This window comes from Ranitomeya imitator, chromosome 5 (genome assembly GCF_032444005.1).
Source record: "Ranitomeya imitator isolate aRanImi1 chromosome 5, aRanImi1.pri, whole genome shotgun sequence".
Classification (NCBI taxonomy): Eukaryota; Metazoa; Chordata; class Amphibia; order Anura; family Dendrobatidae; genus Ranitomeya; species Ranitomeya imitator.
The window spans coordinates 674,482,602-674,506,691 of record NC_091286.1 but is presented as its reverse complement, the minus strand read 5'-3'; the positions used below and the strand labels follow the sequence as shown (position 1 = coordinate 674,506,691).

The following is a 24,090-nucleotide window of genomic DNA, read 5'->3' as shown; positions in this document are numbered from 1 at the left end:
AGTATCCACTGACAACAGCCAGACATAAATGATACTAGCGCACCAGCATGTGCCTCTGAGAGGCTTTTATACACTAGACACATGTTCAGATGGATAGGACCTTGCCCGTGGACCAATTCAGAACTGCCACATCACCAGAGCAGATGACATCCATCCATAAATGAGAAGATGCTCAGTAAGCATAGAATAGACAGAATATCAAAAATAAAGTCCAGAAAATTACACTGTATAAACTATATATACATTTATTTGCATTTTGCAGTGAGAAATAAGTATTTGATACCTCTGGCAAACAAGACTTAATACTTGGTGGCAAAAAATCTTGTTGGCAAGGACAGCAGTTAGATGATTTTTTGTATTTGATGATGAGGTTTGCGCACATGTCAGGAAGAATTTTGGTCCACTCCTCTTTGCAGATCTTGTCTAAATCAGTAAGATTTTGAGGCTGTCGCTTGGCAACTCAGAGCTTTAACTCCCTCCATAAGTTTTCTAAGGGATTATGGTCTGGAGACTGGCTAGGCCACTCCATGACCTTAATGTGCTTCTTTTTGAGCCACTCCTTTGTTGCCTTGGCTGTATGTTTTGTGTCATTTTCTTGCTGGAAGATCAAGCCATGACCCTTTTTAATGTCCTGGCGGAGGGAAGGAGGTTGTCACACAGGATTTTACGGTACATGGCTCCATCCATTCTCCCATTGATGCGGTGAAGTAGTCCTGTGCCCTTAGCAGAAAAACACCCCAAAACATAATGATTCCACCACCATGTTTGACAGTTCCTTTGATCAAAGGCAGCATTTCTCTTCCTCCAAACACGACGAGTTGAGTTAATGCAAAATACATCAATTTTTGTCTCATCTGACCACAGCCCCTTCTCCCAATCACTCACATATTCATCCAGATGTTCATTGGTAAACTTCAGATGGGCCTTCACATGTGCCTTGAGCAGGGGGATCTTACGAGCATCACAAGATTTTAAACATTTACGGCGTAATGTGTTACCAATGGTTTTCTTGGTGACTGTGGTCCCAGCTGCCTTGAGATCATTAACAAGTTCCCCTCATGTAGTTTTAGGCTGATCTCTCACCTTCCTCATGATCAAAGATACCCCACGAGGTGAAATTTTGCATGGTGCTCCACATCGATGTTGATTGACAGTAATTTTGTATTTCTTTCATTTTCTTACTATTGCACCAACAATTGTCTCCTTTTCAGCCAGCGTCTTACTTATGGTTTTGTAGCCCATTCCAGCTTTGTGCAGGTCTATGATCTTGTCCTTATAAAGCTGTTTGATCTTGCCCATATTGTAGAGGTTAGAGTTTGACTGATTATTTGAGTCTGAGGACAGGAGTCTTTTATAAAGGTGACTATGTAAGACAGCTGTCTGTAATGCAGGTAGCAAGCTGATTAGGAGAATCTAACTGGTCTGTAGGAGCCAGAACTCTTAATGGTTAGTAGGGGATCAAATACTTATTTCTCACTGCAAAAAGCAAATAAATTTATTTAATTCATACAATGTGATTTTCTGGATTTTATTTGTGATATTCTAGCTCTCAATGTTAATATTAACCTATCCTTAAAATTATAGACTGTTCATGTCTTTGTCAGTGGACAAACTTACAAAATCTGCAAGGGATCAAATACTTATTCCCTCCTAATGCTACTCGGGAGTGGAACGAGGTATCTCAGGAACCATTTCTTTAACAGTTATGCTGGTTTTTTTCACTCCTCATAAACTACATGACAGCAACACTTAACTACAGCCTTTGTTTTGCACAAAAATAAACATATACTAAAAATTCCATACAATATTGTGGGTTTGCCCACTTGGGTAAGAGTTCAGCTTTTTAGTCCTTTAGCAAAGGCACACAATCCTAGAGATCCGCACACCTCTATACACTGAACATTTGTGAGACAAACAGGCCCCATTTTGCAATGAGAACCACACCAGGGGTTTTAATATTGTGAAAAGCTGTCCCACCAAATTCTTCAGCTGCACACATTAACCCCTTTCCGACTTCGGGTGTAAATGCATGCCGATGTCGGACTCCCTCACTTTGTTGTGGGCTCTGTAGGTGAGTCCACATCTTTCCCAGCACATGTCAGCTGGGAAATCGCAATCAATCCACCCATGGCTATTAACCCATTAAATGCCACTGTCAAACTCTGACAGCAGCATATAGCATTCGCTTCAGGCAATCGCACCAGAAAAACGCCCATTGGGGACACCCGTCACATGATCGTGGGTCACCAATGGGTTGCCATGACAACAGGTAGTCGGCCATCATAGTAAGTCAGCAACTCTGATGCATACAGGTGATCTGATCATCGCCTGGATGTAACAGAGCCAATCAGACAAGTGCAGCTTCTGGTCCACCCTGGGAGACTATTGAAGCATGCAAAAAGTAAAAAAAAGTTTTGCAAAATATAAAATAAAATTTAAAAATATGAAAGTTCAAATCATCCCCCTTTCGACCCATTCAATATAAAGCAATAAAAAAATCAAACTTACACATATTTGGTATCGCCGAGTGGGATTGCACTGTTTTTGCAATTTCACCGCGCTTGGTATTTCATTCCTGTTGTCAAGTATATGACTTGGTAAAACTAATGGTGTCGTTCAAAATTACAACTCATTCTGCAAAAAACAAGCCCTCACATGGCCATTTTCACCCAAAAATAAAAAAGTAATGGCTATGGGAAGAAGGATAGCAAAAAATGAAATGCAAAACCAAAAATATCTCTGGTCGTTAAGGGTTTAAAACTAACCCTCTCATGGCCAATTAATCTCCTTTTTTACTTTATGTACTAGAGCATTACTCCAGGTTTACATCACAGAGGACATCCACATCTGTGATACATATCTCTCATACACTATGTGTTTGGCAGCCACCATATAACCATATATAATATTCACTTCTTCATGGCCTGCTGTGTCTCATATCATGAATTCCACATAATGAAGTTATCTAGTATTTATTTTACTATGATTGCCTTTTTGAAGCTCTCAAAGGTCTATGGTCCGGTGTTTAGTATTCAGATGGGCATGACGAAGATGGTGGTGTTAGCTGGATATGATGCTGTTAAAGATGCCCTGATAACGCATGCTGAAGATTTTGAAGAACGACCTAAAGTTCCAATATTTGAGAAAATGGATAATGGAATGGGTAAGATAGTAACAAGAAAAAAGTATCCTATACTATGACTTCTTCATACTTTACCATCATACTTTACCATCAGTTAATGACCGTTAAAAACTCAAAGGGACTTTCCAGAATGTTGCATTGATGACCTGTCCTCTGGAAATCAAAAAGAGAATCAGCCGCACTCAAGTAGTTTGAAGATTATGCAAAAAATAGTATTTCTTTATTCATGCATATAAACATCACCGGGTGCACATGACATATAGTAGTTGCGGACAATAAGGTTAACGTTTCGACCAGGGGCGGTCTTTGTCAAAACCTCACTGAAAAAATAAATACATAATTTAATGTGCTTTACAGATATACATGAGCATACACATAAATCAAAATCAGGAACTTCATGTCAACTCAATAAATCCCAGTAGACAGAAATATAGACACTATATACAATATTATATGCAATTGTCTGGCGTAGTGCAAAAGATATACAATCATACACTATCTCAGAAAAATACCATCACATATATTGTATTTCTGTTATGCTGTAATGTTTATTGTCTGTACAAGTCCCCTCTATAATTTGTAAAGTGCTGCGGAATATGTTGGCGCTATATAAATAAAATTATTATTATTATATATGCAGGAGCAGCAGGACAAACGCAAAAGAATCGCAAACATTATGCAGAGGTTATATACATTCAGATATCTCAGGGAAATTGATCAAGCTGTTAAAACAATGTACTGACCTTGTGACAAGAGAAAATGTAAGGGAAAACGAAATGTAGGGGTAGGTCCCAAATGGGCTAAAAAAAGGAAAATAAATAGGGGATGTCAGGAAAAAAGCCATAAGTAAAGGAACAGGGGATAATGCAAGAGTCCAAGTTCAAGAGGATAGGTTATCGATATTTTATTAGTAGGGGCTTGAACTGTGGGACCTCTGGGTTCAGCTAAACAAGGAGGCAGTGGAAATTACTGGAGAGTCAACACCCCTGCAGAACCTGCAGCATTCTCACAGCTGTGTTTGGTGCTACAACTCAACCCTTAAAGAGCACCAGAGCTCCAGATGTCACTATTCCCCTCTTGTTCTGCTAATTGATGGGGATCCAGTGGGTCTGGTCCTCTATAATTTTACATATGAAAACCTTTAGGTAATTTTTTTTTCACTTAAAGGGAACCGATCTAGTTATTCAGGGTAAAAATTATTTCAAGATCATTGGACCATGGCCAAAGACAAGACTCATCTGACTGTGCCCTTGTCTGGCTCTTCTCAACATTGCTAGAGGTTATTGACATGTCTATTACTCGCGTATACACATGGATCTTCAAATTTCTTTGAGATTTATACAGCCCGCGATTTGGACATCTTAAATCACCTAACAGATTCCCTTGCATGCATTTTTGGCAAATAGAAATGTTTTTAGAATTGAGAGTCCTCAGTGGTTAAACCCTTTTAATGGCTAACTGAAAAGATGGTAACAATTTGGCCAAATTTGGTCAATATTCATTTTTGCAGTTGGGTTTCGTTAAAACGTTTGCATCATTTTCCTTCAATCACCTTCAAGCTGCTCTGCTTTGCTATTGTTGGCTGCAGAATGAGTTTAATAAGTATCCGATCATGTAGCTGGTCCGAACAGAATTTCTGACCCTTATTTTATGTCCTCTTGGCTGATTTATGACCTCAGTGTTCAGCTCAACTTTCATCTGTCACAAATGAACTAAGGTTGTGTTTCCACTGTCAGGAAATGCTGCGTGTTTGACGCTGCGTAGAGCCGCGGTGTCAAACCTGCAGTGTCCAGATGTTACAGCATTGTGGACGGGATTTCCTGAAATCCCGTTTCCACTATGCGTTAAAAGATGCCTGCGGCAGACCCGCGTAAACGGACATACGGCGCATCTTTTCAGAACACAGCATGTCTGTTTACAATGCGGAGACGCTCCATCGCCACACCGTAAATTACCCTTAGATAATCATTAGATGAAGTAAAACCGCATCTAATGATTAGTCACATGAGTAGTAACTGCGTAAACGCAGCTAACTGCGTACGTCTCATAATTTAAATAGGGTCTTTCCTGTTCCACCCCCGGAAGTCCGCGTCCACTGCAGTTCTCACGATAACTTGGCTTAGGCTAGGTTCACATTGCAAAGTAATGAACACTGGCACTGTACACTACGAGAAATGGAAGGAAGGGGGAAAGAGGCTAATGGAGAGAAATGAAGGAGGGAGAGAGGAGGGGATAGAGCTGCTGGTGGGATGGCAGGGTCTGTGCTATACCCTGTCTAAAAGAATAGACTGGAAACTATGTATTAATGACCCACCTGCGCTCAGAAAACAAATACAGTACTAGCAATACAGCAACATGGACGGAGCCACTTGCGCTCCGATAAATGCAATAGATATGTATGAAATAAATGGGCTATGCCTGCAACAACAATAGTGTACTGACCGCCTCCTATTAGTGGCATGAGAATATGTCAGCTGAGGACCATCTGTATTGGAGTGACCACAGGTAGTGAAACGTTCACTTACTAATACTGAAGGTCCGGATAGCTGCAGAAAGCAATGGAAGTCCCAGACTTGCGTCGGATGATGTGCTGGGCTGCGTTGTGAAATAGCCGATGAGTGCTAAGAGCGGCTGTGTCCAGAACAACCGCTGAATGCTGGGGCGTCTGAAAAGGTGAAGACCGCCAACTCCTGGCGTGCCCCGGCCGGAAGCAACACCGGAGCAGTAGCGGTGTGTGAGGGGGGCGTGGCTAAGATTGTGACATCACCAGTAGGGCGGGTATAGTAGCAGGGGGAACCAATCCAATGCGTTTCGAAGGAGGTGCTCCTTCTTCATCAGGGCTGGAGTTCCCTGAAAGACCCGACCTAATATAGCCTCCGCCCCCCCTTTCTTTTGCTGGGATTCAGACCTGCCCCTGTTTGTTGCCGGATAGTACCATATACATTCTGAAATGGGGCCATAAGTAAATCTAAAATAAAGAGACACTAAATCATGATAAGTGCCCTAGTAATGATACCTAAATGGTGTATGTGTGTAACCCTAAACACACTAAAGAAAAAAAGGGGGGATGGGGGGAAAAAAGGGGGGAGAATTAAAGAAGGGGAAAAGGTTACAAATATATAAAAATTAAAAACCACTGTTTAATAATCATTTATTAAAATTGCACTATATGTATAAAAAACCAGATAGGTATGTATAACTTCTGAACTCGGACAAAACCCCGTAGATCTGGGGATTTATTATGATGGAATACAGGCTGAACTGGATGGACAAATGTCTTTTTTCGGCCTTACTAACTATGTTACTATGTTACTATAAATAAATGACTAAATCTATATATAAAATACTAAAATTAGAATTAGAATGGAATGGGTTTGGATGATCCTTCGGATCACCAAAGGTATTTGTTAGAAATATATGCATCAGTCCCTATGAATAAATTAAAATCTATAAAATAATATATAAAATGACTGCTAGTACGCTATCATAGTACATAAAAGGGGTAAAAAATCATACTATTGGAATGCATATAGCTCGATCTCCTGATTAAGCCCTTTGGGGACCAAGCTGTCCAGAGTAAAAATCCATTTGGATTCCACCCGGGACATCAATTTTAAGAAATCACCTCCCCTTGGATTTTGTTGGACTACTTGTATACCACAAAATGAAACATTCATGCAGGACCGGTTATGTTGTTCTAAGAAGTGGCGCGATAGGGGGTGTCCTTTAAAACCTTTCTGGATGTTATCCAGATGTTCTTTAATTCTAACTTTCAAAGGCCTTTTAGTTCGGCCCACGTAGATCTTCTTGCAAGGGCAAATAAGTACATAAATGACCCCAACTGTTGCACAGGAGATCGAGTCTTTTATAGAAAAACTTTTGGTGCCACTAGAATCTTTAAATGTTGTTTGGGTACATTTTTTACGGGATGTGCGTGTACAGCAAGAGCACTGTCCACATGGTGTAAAACCTACAGGGCGGTGGTTTGCCACTGGTGTGGGTATACCCTTTTTTGAGATCGGTTTTATTGTAGGTGCTACAAGGAGGCCCAAATTTGGTGCCCTCGTGTACACAAATCTGGGGTTCTTAGATAGGAGATCCCCAATGATCTTATCCCCTTGTAAAATGGGCCAATGTTTCCTAACTATATTCATAAATTTCTTATATCCTGAATGGAACTGAGTGACTATTGATAGTCTATTAATCTGTTGATATAAATCTTTGGAAGGGTTATTATTGCACATTTTGTGAATCAAATTTTCCCTGGGTACTTGACTCACTGCCTGTCTGGCTTCATTCAAAGTTTGTGAGTCATATCCCTTGGCTTCAAAGTATTTGGTGATGTGTGACGTCTCATCCATATAATCCTTGAGATCCGTGCAGTTCCTTCTAATACGGGTGTATTGGCCCCTGGGGATATTTGTGAGCCAGACTGGGAGGTGACAGCTTTGAATGTGTATGTAGCTGTTTGAGTCCACCTCCTTGTGGAAACATTTAGTTTTTAGTGTGTTGTTTTCCACATAAATTGTGAGATCCAGAAAGTTAATTTGAGAGTGGCTTACCGTAGGTGTAAACTCCAGACCAAAAGAATTATTGTTGAGGTTGGAAATGAACAAATCGAGGTCAGTAGATGTACCCTCCCAGATAAACAAAATATCGTCGATGAATCGACGCCACAATATAAGACCTGCATGTAATGAACCCCCTTTAAAGATATATTGTTGCTCCCAGTTGCCTACATACAAGTTTGCATTGCGTTAGTGGGCATCCACTAACGGAATCTGTTATATAGCGCCACTAACACAATATAATGGATCCATTAGTGCACCCATTGAGCGCAATGTATAACGCATCCCTAACGCATGCCATTTTTGGCATACGTTACCGATGTCCCGTTATTTTCTGATGAACCTCAAACGCTGTCTGCAGCGTTTTTGGGTCCGTTCTCGCTAGCACTGATCGGGCATCAGCGCTAGTGCGATCGCTAAATGCGATCCTTTTTGGACATTGCTTTAACGCAGTCCTTTAGCGTATGTGCTAAACAGACCGCACTAACGCAATGTGTACCTAGCCTTACTGTGAAAACTGCCGTGCACGTGACCGGGGGTTTTCTTCGGTCACTAGGCTGGTTCTCACGATCAGCTGATCAGCTGTGCGACCGCGGCAGTGTAGGTGATCGCTGGAGAGTTATCTCCAGCGATCATCTACAGGCCCTGCTATGCCTGGATGTCAGGCATCAAGAAGTAGCAGAGCTGGACTCGTCGTGGGACATTCATTATTAAGGAGTATGTTGGACACAGGGAGTATAGTGTTGGTTTATTATTTTTTCATTTTTTCCAGATGTTCGATGGCTTCGCTTGGATAACCAGTGTAATAAAGATGTCAAAACTGTGTGGTGTTTTATGTAATTAAAATACTTTATTCTGCATGTGTGTGTGTTTTATTAACCCTTTCACAACTATAGGATTAGTAATGGTAGGTATCGTATTGATGCCTCTCCATTACTAAGCCAGCTTAATGTCACCTTACGAAAGTGACATTAACCCCTTATTACCCCATATCCCACCACTACATGGGAGTGGGAAGAGAGAGGCTAGGCGCCGGAATTGACTACATTTCTGGGGCGGCTGTGGACTGGTATTTGTAGCCAAGGGAGGGGCGATATCCATGGCCCCTTTCTAGGCTATGAATATCAGCCTGCAGCTGTATGCGTAGCCTTTCTGGCTATACATTATAGGGGGACCCCACGTCATTTTTTGGGGGTGTCCCCTATTTGAATTAACAGGAAAGGCTATATACAGCTGCAGGCTGCTATTCATAGCCTGGGAAGCTCCATGGGTATTAACCCCTTCCCAGCCTACAACCTTCGGCCCCAGTCACTGGCTTTCCCTCTCTGCAGCAGAAAATAGCATGCAAGCCCACACCATTTTTTTCAAAAAATTTTTTCATTAAACAGATATTGCGTTTAAGGCTGGGGTCACACTTGTGAGAAACTCGCACGACTCTCTCGCCTCAATACCTGGCACTGCCACCGACACTCGGACCGGAGCCTCCAGCTACATAGAAATATATGCAGCTGGACACTTCGGTCCCAAGTGCCGGGTATTAAGGTGCGAGACTCATGCGAGTTTCTTGCAAGGGTGACCCCAGCCTAACTCAAATTTTGTGTGTGTGTCTTTATTTAAGGCCGGGATCACACATGAGAGAAACTCAGACGAGTCTCGCATCTTAAAACCCGGCACTGCCGCCGTCACTCGGGACCGGAGCCCTTAGCTGCATAGAAATAGATGCAACAGCACGGTCCGCTCCCGAGTGCCGGCGGCAGGGCCGGGTATTAAGATGTGTGACTCGTATGAGTTTCTTGCATGTGTGATCCCGGCCTAACTCTTTATTACCATTATATTTATTACTAAACATCGGACTTGGTATTATCTATAGATCTATCTATCTATCTATCTATCTATCTATCTATCTATCTATCTATCTATCTATCTATCTATCTATCTATCTATCTATCTATCTATCCATCCGCCTATGTATCTATCTATCTGTGTGAGTTAACATTATTCTTCAATGGAGTATGTAAAAGAGGTTGGACAAGAAATGACATCACAAAACTTTATTTTTTTTATTTCTTTATTTAGTTTTCAAAAACACACACAAATCCACATGTAAAAACGCATCAAAAATGCAGGTGACCTGCCAGTGACCTCCGGTGCAGATTTGGTGCAGATTTTACCTGCGCCAAATCCTGATGCAATCCTGACCGTGCATACATGCCCTAAGGGGAGCATAGATAAGGAACATTGGTGTTGCATAGTCTTCCACCAGAATGAGATCGCTGATGGATTCTCAGTAAATTTATTCTGCAGCCAGGAATAGACAATACATAGCTTAGTCCATAGAAGGTAAACGGTTTATAATTGTTAATGAAACCTACTTGTCTAACAACAGCAAAAAAGCAATAAAATAAAATACAATTGACCCATATGTTGTTTAAAAACATCCTGCGATTACTTTTCTTCTTAAATATCATTTTACTTGCCACACCATGATGGGACACTATTTTATTTTTGCTGCCTCCATGTGCCGATGTGTCCACCTCTTTAACTTTCCAAAAGTTTCAATAGAAGCCCTAATTTCTCACAATAAATACTCTCAATACATTTTCACGACATGTCAACAAAACCCTCTGCAGACACCAAATCACATCAAAACTACTACACATATAACATAATCATCTCCCGACAGAGTATCACAAAGTCATTAACCTTGGAATTTATAACGGCAAAAGGAATGATGAGGAAGGGCATATCCATAATAACAGTTGGAATCAGAAAAATCTGATCTCAGCTGGTTAACTTAAAAAAAACGTGATCTCTTTGACAAAAGAAGAGTCTGTCGCTTGGCAACTCAGAGCTTCAACGTCCTCCATAGGTTCTCTATGGGATTGAGGTCCGGAGACTGGCTAGGCCACTCCATGATCTTAATGTGCTTCTTTTTGAGCCACTTCTTTGTTGCCTTGGCTGTATGTTTTGGTTCATTGTCTTGCTGGAAGACCCAGGCACGATCCATTTTTAATGTCCTGGTGGAGGGAAGGAGGTTGTCACTCAGGACTTTATGGTACATGACTCCATCCATTCTCCCACTGCTGCAGTGAAGTAGTCCTGCGCCCTTAGCAGAGAAAAACCCCAAAACATAATGATTCCCCATCCATGCTTGACAGTGGGGATGGTGTTCATGGGGTCATAGGCAGAATTTCTCTTCCTCCAAACACGGCGAGTTGGGTTAATTCCAAAGTGAAATCTGATGGCTCCTTTGTTCTCCAGGTCTAAGTTTTTCTCATGGTGAAAACTGGAGGATCATGAGAAGATTCACCATTTCCACTCTACGAGACCTCGGGATGGGCAAGAGGAGCCTAGAGGAGAAAATAACTGAGGAGTGTTCACACTTAATAAAGAACATTAAAAAATTTAAAGGTTTGTAGTATAAATAAACAAATATTAAGTTTATTAAAAATATTTATAGAATCCTTTTTTGCAGCAGAAGGAAGATTTCAGAGTGGTCGCCCCAGGGCATACTTCACTATGGTAATCAGTAAACTTGTCATGTAAAATGAATGGGTGTGATCATCAAAAGGAGACAAGACTGGGGCAGTTTTGGGGAAAAAAATACACCCATTTTTTATATAAATAGAAAAAAATCTTTTATGATAACTTTGAATTTCAGTGCTTTGAAAAGCCATAAATGACACCTGCAATATTAACCTTACTAAAACTTTCTGTCCCATTTGTAGGATCTTCATTTTTTCTCATTCTGATTTATTGACCATGTAAATACTTATAGGCAGCGTGATTTCAAGTCTAGCTATAGTTTGAAATGACTTTACAGAAAAAGCTGTGATGTGTATATATGAGGAGCAATCCCATTTTTGGTCATAGTATAACTTGTACCCTGCATCTTTTCATTTTTTCATTTACAGTTTTCCTCTGTAGTCGCAGCAGTCACTGTTCAGACCTGGCCCGGAGGACCAGGAGCGTGCCGACGTCAGCAGATACTTCAACTGAATGTACATCCTTGGAAGTACATCCAGCTGAAGTGTATCGGGTATGTGCGCAACAATACATGCTGCCATACAATCAGAGGCTAGCAGCTGACATCGGCATGCATGTAATGGACGCATGGCAGTGATGTCATACGCTCCTTTCGGACACCGAAGTCAGTTGCTGACTTCACAAGAGGAAGCGTTTGGCAGGAAAGTGAAGAGAAGGTGAGTATTTATTTACTTAATATTATTCACATAAAATATTATTCACATATAATATTACTAATATGTTTATTCCTAAGTCCCATACTCTCCATTTGTCTCTGTTCTTTTCTCCGGTCAAACCTTCGTTCTCCTCTCCTTTCCAATTCCTTTCTCACCATGTCTAGGGGATCATTGCGCATGCGCAGATTCCATATAATTCCTCTTCTTCTTAATTCCCTTATTGCCGTGCCCAGGAGATCATTGCGCATGCGCAGGTTTCATATGTTTCCTCATCTTCTTAATTCCCTTATCGTAGTGTCCAGGAGATCATTGCGCACGTGCAGGTTCTGTATGTTTCCTCTTCTTCTTAATTCCCTTATCGCAGTGTCCAGGAGATCATTGCGCATGCGCAGGTTATATAAGTTTCCTCTTCTTCTTAATTCCCTTATCGCCATGTCCAGGAGATCATTGCGCACGCGCAGGTTTCGTACGCCCCCTCTGACTTCAGGAAGCGCTGACCCATGTGACCGCGGTGCATTCCACTGCATGTCACGATGCGCAATTTCGTAAGTCCCATTTGTAAGGTGGGACGACCCTGTAAGCGCACCCTGATACGAACTCCTTGGACACTTCCGGAACTCAGCACCATTGCGTACACAGTATATAAATACCCCAAGCACATTCCTAACCCGTCCACGCCCCTTTTGAAGAAGCTATTGCGCTACGGCGCTCGTCGGGCACGGGGGAGCAGCACCAGCACTCCACATATAGCGCACGGACTTGCTACATTAACAGCTGCATAGCAGGTAATTGACTTATTGCAGTGTAATTCTTTCATTCCCTTTTGACTTCTCAGGTGGTGTATATGCGGTGTAGTGGTTGTATCACTCCCCAGTTCTAATGGCAATAAGCTTTGCATTGCTGGGCATACCTCCATCTGCCTCTCTCTTTTAGGGAATATAGTAAACCGCGACATATTAATATTCCAGTCGTCTTTTCCTGCATTTACATTTATTGTTACTCTGCAATTTATCTATTTGTTTCAACCACTAATTTCAGCTGTATTGAGGTTTGAATATTTAAAGTTACACAATTTGTTGGATTTGTGCCTGGTAACCTCCCCCTGTATTTGGAGGTTCTTCCCCCCCCCTTTTTTGTCGTGTATAAATATACAATCTTTTAACTATTTATAAGAAATATAGAATTTTTAATTGTACCCTTTATCACTTTTTTTCTTTTGTGGCATGTGCCATATCAGATTATGTTTTTGATGTATTGTTGACTTTAGCCTCTACTAAATAGGACTATGGGAATAAAGACAATATGATGGGCCCGCAGCTCCCCTATACACAGTATGATGGGCCCTCTGCTCCCCTATACACAGTATGATGGGCCCACAGCTCCCTGTCATGATTTGGCAGTCTGCAGTCACTTAAAGTGACTGCAGACATTTATTCCAAGTCTTTTTCAACTTTATAGTAATACATTTCTTATTAATAAATTATTAAAGCACCACTCTAGCAGGGTTTTTTTTTCACCGCTGTGCAAGTGGGTTGAGAGCTGGCTCAGGGATAGGAAACAAAGGGTGGTTATTAATGGAGCACACTCGGACTGGGTAGCGGTTAGCAGCGGGGTACCACAGGGGTCAGTATTGGGCCCTATTCTTTTTAACATATTTATTAATGACCTTGTAGGGGGCATTCAGAGTAGAATCTCAATATTTGCAGATGACACTAAACTCTGCAGGGTAATCAATACAGAGGAGGACAATTTTATATTACAGGATGATTTATGTAAACTAGAAGCTTGGGCTGATAAATGGCAAATGAGCTTTAATGGGGATAAATGTAAGGTCATGCACTTGGGTAGAAGTAATAAGATGTATAATTATGTGCTTAATTCTAAAACTCTGGGCAAAACCGTCAATGAAAAAGACCTGGGTGTATGGGTGGATGACAAACTCATATTCAGGGGCCAGTGTCAGGCAGCTGCTACAAAGGCAAATAAAATAATGGGATGCATTAAAAGAGGCATAGATGCTCATGAGGAGAACATAATTTTACCTCTATACAAGTCACTAGTTCGACCACACTTAGAATACTGTGCACAGTTCTGGTCTCCGGTGTTTAAGAAAGACATAGCTGAACTGGAGCGGGTGCAGAGAAGAGCGACCAAGGTTATTAGAGGACTGGGGGGTCTGCAATACCAAGATAGGTTATTACACTTGGGGCTATTTAGTTTGGAAAAACGAAGACTAAGGGGTGATCTTATGTTAATGTATAAATATATGAGGGGACAGTACAAAGACCTTTCTGATGATCTTTTTAATCATAGACCTGAAACCGGGACAAGGGGGCATCCTCTACATCTGGAGGAAAGAAGGTTTAAGCATAATAACAGATGCGGATTCTTTACTGTAAGAGCAGTGAGACTATGGAACTCTCTGCCGTATGATGTTGTAATGAGTGATTCATTACTTAAATTTAAGAGGGGACTGGATACCTTTCTGGAAAAGTATAATGTTACAGGGTATATACACTAGATTCCTTGATAGGGCGTTGATCCAGGGAACTAGTCTGATTGCCGTATGTGGAGTCGGGAAGGAATTTTTTTCCCCAATGTGGAGCTTACTCTTTGCCACATGGGTTTTTTTTGCCTTCCTCTGGATCAACATGTTAGGGCATGTTAGGTTACGCTATGGGTTGAACTAGAAGGACATATAGTCTTCCTTCAACCTTAATAACTATGTAACTATGTAACTATGAGTGGTGCTTTAAGTGCAAGTCCCCTGCCCTTGTTATATTAGTATTCACTGTTTGGTGGCACTGCTGCAGTGCCGCGGCTTAAACTTGTGAGCGCAGCTTCTGATTAGCCAGAAGATAGAAGCTATGTCACAAGCGCTCAATGTAAGACTATGAGAGCGAGAAAGAGGCCAGAACGAGGCTCCCATAGACTTACATTGATTAGTGACCTCTGCGCTGCTCCATGAAACACTGGAGCCGCGGACAGGTCACAAACTGCAGGAGACGAAGCCGAGCGGAGACAAAAACTGATGAAAATGCCGGAAGGTGAGTATCAGACAGGGGGCAGGGGACTTGGATTTTCAGCACTACTCCAGAGGTGAAATAAAAAAAATACTGGAGCAGTGCTGTAAATGTGATGCAGCTCTTGGTTACTGTATGGGGGCTTCTTTTACTAATTTTCATAAAAGACCCAGGTGGTAAGTATCAAAAGCCCCCTACCCCCCAATCTCCAGTCTCCCCAGACACAAATGTTACATGGGATGGAAATAATATCATTAACAAAGCATTAGAGTAACAACAAACAAAGAGTAATCCCAAACAGAGGAGCATACATCTGAATCCTAATATGGCTACAGCAAACTGCTCACTGTTTGATATGCTCTGCCTCAAATATTCCACAAATATGGCAAGCGCTGATGACGTCATAATCAGTGCTACTATACCACTTAGATGCTTGCTGAAAAAAAACAATTCAGACCATAATGGATGAGGTGGTGATACAGGAGGAAGAGGTTCAGGAGGACGAACAGAACTAATTCACACCGTTATCAGGCCTATCGTCCACACATGACTCAGAGGGTTGGTTACAAACCCTACATCAGCCAGGTACCAAAATGTACAGGCAGGAGACAGTTTGAGAGGATAATGATGATGAGGAGGAGGAGGAGGAGGAGGCAGGGGAGGAGGAATAACTTTGTTTACATCAGGGTGGAATTCAGATCAGATCAACGGCATCACAGTAGTTTGGCTGGGGGGATAGAGAGTACACAGTATACAGACACTACACCTCCCACCGAGGACAGCTTGTTGTTGTCTTTAGGCAGCCTGGCACACGTGAGACAATACATGCTGCAGTGCCTGCACAACGACTGCTGAGAAGCCTGTATTGCTACTAGTGCAGATTACTGAGTGTCCACCCTGATGGATCCCCGCTACAAGGACAATGTACCATCATTACTAGGGTTGAGCGAAACGGGTCGTTCATTTTCAAAAGTCGCCGACTTTTGGCAAAGTCGGGTTTCATGAAACCCAATCCGACCCCTGTGCGGGGTCGGCCATGCGGTACGCGACTTTCGCGCCAAAGTCGCGTTTCAATGACGCGAAAAGCGCCATTTCTCAGCCAATGAAGGTAAACGCAGAGTGTGGGCAGCGTGATGACATAGGTCCTGGTCCCCACCATCTTAGAGAAGGGCATTGCAGTGATTGGCTTGCTGTCTGCGGCGTCACAGGGGCTATAAAGGGGAGTTCCCGCCGACCGCCATCTTACTGCTGCTGATCTGAGCTTAGGGAGAGGTTGCTGCCGCTTCGTCAGAAGCAGGGATAGCGTTAGGCAGGGTCAATTAACCACCAAACCGCTTGTGCTGTAGCGATTTCCACTGCCCAACACCACCTTCGGTGTGCAGGGACAGTGGAAGCTACATTTTTTTTTTTTCCCCTCAGCGCTATAGCTCATTGGGCTGCCCTAGAAGGCTCCCTGATAGCTGCATTGCTGTGTGTACGCCGCTGTGCAAACCAACTGCTTTTTTCAAAGCACAAATCCTCTTGTTCCTTCCTTTCTGCACAGCTATCTTTTTTGTTTGTACACACTTTTTATTTAATTTGTGCATCAGTCCACTCCTTATTGCTGCCTGCCATACCTGGCTGAGATTACTGCAGGGAGATAGTAATTGAAGGACACACCCTGTTGTTTTTTTTTTTTTTTTTTTTTTTTGTGGGAGATTAAGATTGACATTTCTGCTAGAGTGCCATCCCTGTCTGTGTCATCTCTCAGTCAGTGGGCCATAGAAAGCCTATTTATTTTTTTGCTTGATTTGGGTTATAAAATCTACCTGAAAAAATCACTACATCAATCAGTGGGAGAAAAATATTGGCCTCAGGGCTTGTGTGCCACTCCTGACTCCTGTGTGCATCATCACTCACTCAGTGGGCCATAGAAAGCCCATTTTTTTTTTTTGCTTTATTTGGGTTCTAAATTCTACCTGAAAAAATCAATAAATCAATCAGTGGGAGATTAATATTGGCCTTTGGGCTTGTGTGCCAGTCCTAAGCGTGCCATCTCTCTCTCTCAGATAGTGGGCCATAGAAAGCCTATTTATTATTTTTTTTATTGGGTTTATAAATTTTCCCTGGAACAAAAAAAAAAAAAGTGGGAGATTAATATTGGCCTCTGGGCTTGTGTGCCAGTCCTGAGCGTGCCATCTCTCTCACAAATAGTGGGCCATAGAAAGCCTATTTATTTATTTTTTTTTGGTTTTATAAATTCTCCCTGAAAAAAAAAAGGGAGATTAATATTGGCCTTTGGGCTTGTGTGCCAGTCCTAAGCGTGCCATCTCTCTCTCTCTCTCAGATAATGGGCCATAGAAAGCCTATTTATTATTTTTTTTATTGGGTTTATAAATTTTCCCTGGAACCAAAAAAAAAAAGTGGGAGATAAATATTGGCCCCTGGGCTTGTGTGCCACTCCTGACTCCTGTGTGCGTCATCTCTCACTCAGTGGGCCATAGAAAGCCTTTTTTTGTTTTATGTGTTTTCTAAATTCTCCCTGAAAAAATCATTTTATTTTATTTGGTTTCTAAATTCTTCCTGAAAAAATCATTTTATTCTATTATTTTTTTTTCCTAAAGTCTCCCTGAAAAAAAAAAAAAAACAAATCAGTGGGAGATTAATATTGCCCTTTCTGCTTGTGTGCCAGTCTTGACTCCTGGGTGTGCCATCTCTCTCTCTCTCTCCAATTGTGGGCCATAGAAAGCCTATTATTTTTTTAGCTTGATTTGGGTTCCAAAATCTACCTGAAAAAATCACTACATCAATCAGTGGGAGATAAATATTGGCCTCTGGGCTTGTGTGCCACTCCTGACTCCTGTGTGTGTCATCTCTCACTCAGTGGGCCATAGAAAGCCTTTTTTTGTTTTATTTGTTTTCTAAATTCTCCCTGAAAAAAATCATTTTATTTTATTTGGTTTCTAAATTCTTCCTGAAAAAATCATTTTATTCTATTATTTTTTTTTCCTAAAGTCTCCCTGAAAAAAAAACAAAAAACAAATCAGTGGGAGATTAATATTGCCCTTTCTGCTTGTGTGCCAGTCTTGACTCCTGGGTGTGCCATCTCTCTCTCTCTCCAATTGTGGGCCATAGAAAGCCTATTATTTTTTTAGCTTGATTTGGGTTCTAAAATCTACCTGAAAAAATCGCTACATCAATCAGTAGGAGATAAATATTGGCCTCTGGGCTTGTGTGCCACTCCTGACTCCTGTGTGCGTCATCTCTCACTCAGTGGGCCATAGAAAGCCTTTTTTTGTTTTATTTGTTTTCTAAATTCTTCCTGAAAAAATCATTTTATTTTATTTGGTTTCTAAATTCTTCCTGAAAAAATCGTTTTATTCTATTATTTTTTTTTCCTAAAGTCTCCCTGAAAAAACAAAAAAAACAAATCAGTGGGAGATTAATATTGCCCTTTCTGCTTGTGTGCCAGTCTTGACTCCTGGGTGTGCCATCTCTCTCTCTCTCTCCAATTGTGGGCCATAGAAAGCCTATTATTTTTTTAGCTTGATTTGGGTTCCAAAATCTACCTGAAAAAATCACTACATCAATCAGTGGGAGATAAATATTGGCCTCTGGGCTTGTGTGCCACTCCTGACTCCTGTGTGCGTCATCTCTCACTCAGTGACCTACCTGAAAAAATCGCTACATCAATCAGTAGGAGATAAATATTGGCCTCTGGGCTTGTGTGCCACTCCTGACTCCTGTGTGCGTCATCTCTCACTCAGTGGGCCATAGAAAGCCTTTTTTTGTTTTATTTGTTTTCTAAATTCTTCCTGAAAAAATCATTTTATTTTATTTGGTTTCTAAATTCTTCCTGAAAAAATCGTTTTATTCTATTATTTTTTTTTCCTAAAGTCTCCCTGAAAAAAAAAAAAAAAATCAAATCAGTGGGAGATTAATATTGCCCTTTCTGCTTGTGTGCCAGTCTTGACTCCTGGGTGTGCCATCTCTCTCTCTCTCTCCAATTGTGGGCCATAGAAAGCCTATTATTTTTTTAGCTTGATTTGGGTTCCAAAATCTACCTGAAAAAATCACTACATCAATCAGTGGGAGATAAATATTGGCCTCTGGGCTTGTGTGCCACTCCTGACTCCTGTGTGCATCATCTCTCACTCAGTGGGCCATAGAAAACCTTTTTTTGTTTTATTTGTTTTCTAAATTCTCCCTGAAAAAATCATTTTATTTTATTTGGTTTCTAAATTCTTCCTGAAAAAATCATTTTATTCTATTATTTTTTTTTCCTAAAGTCTCCCTGAAAAAAACAAAAAAAACAAATCAGAGGGAGATTAATATTGCCCTTTCTGCTTGTGTGCCAGTCTTGACTCCTGGGTGTGCCATCTCTCTCTCTCTCTCTCCAATTGTGGGCCATAGAAAGCCTATTATTTTTTTAGCTTGATTTGGGTTCCAAAATCTACCTGAAAAAATCACTACATCAATCAGTGGGAGATAAATATTGGCCTCTGGGCTTGTGTGCCACTCCTGACTCCTGTGTGCGTCATCTCTCACTCAGTGGGCCATAGAAAGCCTTTTTTTGTTTTATTTGTTTTCTAAATTCTCCCTGAAAAAATCATTTTATTTTATTTGGTTTCTAAATTCTTCCTGAAAAAATCATTTTATTCTATTATTTTTTTTTCCTAAAGTCTCCCTGAAAAAAAAAAAAAAAAAAAACAGTGGGAGATTAATATTGCCCTTTCTGCTTGTGTGCCAGTCTTGACTCCTGGGTGTGCCATCTCTCTCTCTCTCTCCAATTGTGGGCCATAGAAAGCCTATTATTTTTTTTGCTTGATTTGGTTTCCAAAATCTACCTGAAAAAATCACTACATCAATCAGTGGGAGATAAATATTGGCCTCTGGGCTTGTGTGCCACTCCTGACTCCTGTGTGCGTCATCTCTCACTCAGTGGGCCATAGAAAGCCTTTTTTTGTTTTATTTGTTTTCTAAATTCTCCCTGAAAAAATCATTTTATTTTATTTGGTTTCTAAATTCTTCCTGAAAAAATCATTTTATTCTATTATTTTTTTTCCTAAAGTCTCCCTGAAAAAAAAAAAAAAATCAAATCAGTGGGAGATTAATATTTACATTTGTGCTTCAGTGACAGTCCTGCGTGTGTGGCATCTCTCTCATTTGTTGCCACCAACAACAGAGTGTGTAACATTGTGCCTGATTTTCGTTGTGGTCTCACTCACCTGTAAAGGGGTAGCTAAATCATACTGAAGTTATAGCTCACCGTGTAATTTGTGTGACAGCAACAAATACCGTTAGTTTGTTTACGTTTTTAAAACAATGAGGAAGTCTGGTGGAAGAGGTCGTGGCCGGGGGCGTTCATTGTCAGCTGGTAATGAGGGTAGTGGTAGTGGTGGAGCATCAGCTGGTCGTGGGAAAAAAAATATTGCACCTAAGTCTGGAGCTGTGGAGCCAGGTTCGTCGTCTGGCTACACAAGGCCTCGAACGCTCCCTTTTCTGGGAGTAGGAAAACCGCTTTTAAAGCCGGAGCAGCAAGAGCAAGTTTTGGCTTATCTTGCTGACTCAGCCTCTAGCTCTTTTCCCTCCTCTCGTGAAACTGGTAAATGTCAAAGCAGCGCGTCGTTAGTGGATGTTCACGGTCAGGGACAAGTCGCTTCCTTGTCCTCTTCAGCAAAAACAACAACAGAGAAGAATGCAGCAGGCGACACAACGGGTTACTCCATGGAGCTCTTTACACATACCGTCCCTGGCTTAGAAAGTGAAGCAGTTAACAGTCCATGCCCATTACAAGTTGAATCTGACATGGAGTGCACTGATGCACAGCCACAGCCAGACTACTATGCTGGTCCTTTGACTCAGACCACAACATTGCCCTCGCAGGGTAATGATCAAGAATCAGACCCTGATGGGACTATGTTGCCCCATCACGAACGCTATACCACCGACCGACACGGTGACACAGACGAAGTTGCACACGAGCTACAAGAAGAGGTAATAGATGACACAGTTCTTGACCCCGATTGGCAGCCATTGGGGGAACAGGGTGCAGGCGGCAGTAGTTCTGAAGCGGAGGAGGAGGGGCCGCAGCAGGCATCAACATCGCAACAGGTTCCATCTGCCGGGCCCGTATCTTGCCCAAAACGCGTGGCAAAGCCAAAACCTGTTGGAGGACAGCGTGGCCATCCGGTTAAAGCTCAGTCGCAATGTCTGAAAAGGTATCCGATGCTAGAAAGAGTGCAGTCTGGCATTTTTTTAAACAACATCCAATTGATCAGCGCAAAGTCATCTGTCAAAAATGTTCAACTACCTTAAGCAGAGGACAGAATCTGAAAAGTCTCAATACAAGTTGCATGCATAGACATTTAACCACCATGCATTTGCAAGCCTGGACTAACTACCAAACGTCCCTTAAGGTTGTAGCACCCTCGGCCAATGAAGCTAGTCAGCAACGCAACATCCCTTCCGGCAGTGTAGGGCCACCATTTTCCGCACCACCTGCAGTATCTGTGCAGGTTTCTTTGCCAGGCCAAAGCAGTCAGGGTCAGGGAATCACCAGTTTCGTAGTAGGAAACACTGCATCTAGGACACCGGCGGCAACAATACCATCTCCCACCGTCTCTCAGTCTGCCATGTCCACCGGCACCCCCGCTAGTTCCACGATCTCCAGCTCTCCAGTCCAGCTCACCCTACATGAGACTATGGTTAGAAAAAGGAAGTATTTAGCCTCGCATCCGCGTACACAGGGTTTGAACGCCCACATAGCTAGACTAATCTCGTTAGAGATGATGCCCTACCGGTTAGTTGAAAGCGAAGCTTTCAAAGCCCTGATGGACTACGCTGTACCATGCTACGAGCTACCCAGTCGACACTTTTTTTCCAGAAAAGCCATCCCAGCCCTCCACCAGCATGTTAAAGAGCGCATCGTCCATGCACTCAGGCAATCTGTGAGCACAAAGGTGCACCTGACAACAGATGCATGGACCAGTAGGCATGGCCAGGGACGTTACGTGTCCATCACGGCACACTGGGTAAATGTGGTGGATGCAGGGTCCACAGGGGACAGCAAGTTTGGGACAGTTCTGCCTAGCCCACGGTCTAGGAAACAGTTGGCTGTAGCCGTTCGCACCCCCTCCTCCTCCTCTTCGTCCTCCTGCAGAAGCGAGAGCTCGTCCACAGACCGCAGTCGCACAACCACTCCATCCGCAGCTGCCACTGTTGCACACCAGGTCTCCCATTATGGGGCAGCTACTGGCAAACGTCAGCAGGCTGTATTGGCTATGAAGTGTTTGGGCGACAACAGACACACCGCGGAAGTTCTGTCCGAGTTCTTGCAGAAAGAAACGCAGTCGTGGCTGGGCACTGTAGATCTTGAGGCAGGCAAGGTAGTGAGTGATAACGGAAGGAATTTCATGGCTGCCATCTCCCTTTCCCAACTGAAACACATTCCTTGCCTGGCTCACACCTTAAACCTGGTGGTGCAGTGCTTCCTGAAAAGTTATCCGGGGTTATCCGACCTGCTCCTCAAAGTGCGTGGACTTTGCTCACATATCCGCCGTTCGCCCGTACACTCCAGCCGTATGCAGATCTATCAGCGTTCTTTGAACCTTCCCCAGCATCGCCTAATCATAGACGTTGCAACAAGGTGGAACTCAACACTGCACATGCTTCAGAGACTGTGCGAACAGAGGCGGGCTGTTATGTTTTTGTGGGAGGATACACATACACGGGCAGGCAGTAGGATGGCAGACATGGAGTTGTCAGGTGTGCAGTGGTCGAAGATTCAAGACATGTGTCAAGTCCTTCAGTGTTTTGAGGAATGCACACGGCTGGTTAGTGCAGACAACGCCATAATAAGCATGAGCATCCCCCTAATGCGTCTGCTGATGCAAAGTTTGACGCACATAAAGGATCAGGCGTCTGCAGCTGAGGAAGAGGAAAGCCTTGATGACAGTCAGCCATTGTCTGGCCAGGGCAGTGTACAGGACGAGTTAGCGGGCGAAGAGGAGGAGGAGGACGAGGAGGATGATGGGGATGATTATATTTGTAATGAGGAAGCTTTTCCGGGGCCACTGGAAATTGGTGGCGCGGCAAGGCAGGGTTCTGGTTTTTGGAGGGACACAAGTGACGTGGATTTGCCTGAAACTGCCCCTCAACCAAGCACAACCGGAGATTTGAGAACTGGAACTTTGGCCCACATGGCGGATTATGCCTTACGTATCCTCAAAAGGGACACACGCATAACTAAAATGATGAACGATGACGATTACTGGTTGGTCTGCCTCCTTGATCCTCGCTATAAAGGCAAATTGCAAAATATAATGCCACATGAGAACTTGGAACTAATATTAGCAACCAAACAATCAACTCTTGTTGACCGTTTGCTTCTGGCATTCCCTGCACACAGCGCCCGTGATCGTTCTCACACGAGCTGCAGGGGCCAGCAGACCAGAGGAGTTAGAGGGGCAGAAATCAGAAGTGGCGTTGGCCAGAGGGGTTTTCTGACCAGGTTGTGGAGTGATTTTGCTATGACCGCAGACAGGACAGGTACTGCAGCATCAATTCAAAGTGACAGGAGACAACATTTGTCCAGTATGGTTACAAACTATTTTTCATCCCTTATCGATGTTCTCCCTCAACCGTCATTCCCATTTGATTACTGGGCATCAAAATTAGACACCTGGCCAGAATTGACAGAATATGCATTGCAGGAGCTTGCTTGCCCGGCAGCTAGTGTCCTATCAGAAAGAGTATTCAGTGCTGCAGGTTCAATACTAACAGAAAAAAGGACTCGTCTGGCTACCCAAAATGTAGATGATCTAACCTTCATTAAAATGAACCACAACTGGATTTCGAAATCTTTTGCCCCACCTTGCCCGGCTGACACCTAGCTTTCCTATGTAAAGGTCTTGCCTGTGGACTATTCTGAACGACTTTTCCAATCTCGTAATTTGCAGCACCTGATTGTCCAGCATCCGACATGTTAACACCTCCCTAAATGGCCAAAGTCCCCACACGGGGCCGTGGTATCGCCACTTGGCGCCAGCACCCGTGAGAGTACTGTTTGTCTGAAGAGGTGGGTGTGCCCGCTTTTGGTCGACGGCACTGCCACTAGGTCCCTCATAGTACAATAAAGTGTCTCTGGCGGTGGTGGTGCGCACCCAACGTCAGAC

At 42.7% G+C, this 24,090-nt stretch overlaps 1 protein-coding gene across 1 annotated transcript in view; it reads left to right on the top strand.

Annotated features, from left to right (window-relative positions):
• LOC138680973 (cytochrome P450 2K4-like) overlaps positions 1–24,090 on the top strand; it is an 89,634-nt gene that overhangs the window by 6,389 nt on the left and 59,155 nt on the right. The window contains exons 2-3 of the mRNA XM_069768159.1: positions 3,001–3,163; positions 10,972–11,121. Of these exons, the coding sequence (XP_069624260.1) occupies positions 3,001–3,163; positions 10,972–11,121 (313 nt within the window). The remainder of the gene's footprint in view (positions 1–3,000; positions 3,164–10,971; positions 11,122–24,090) is intronic.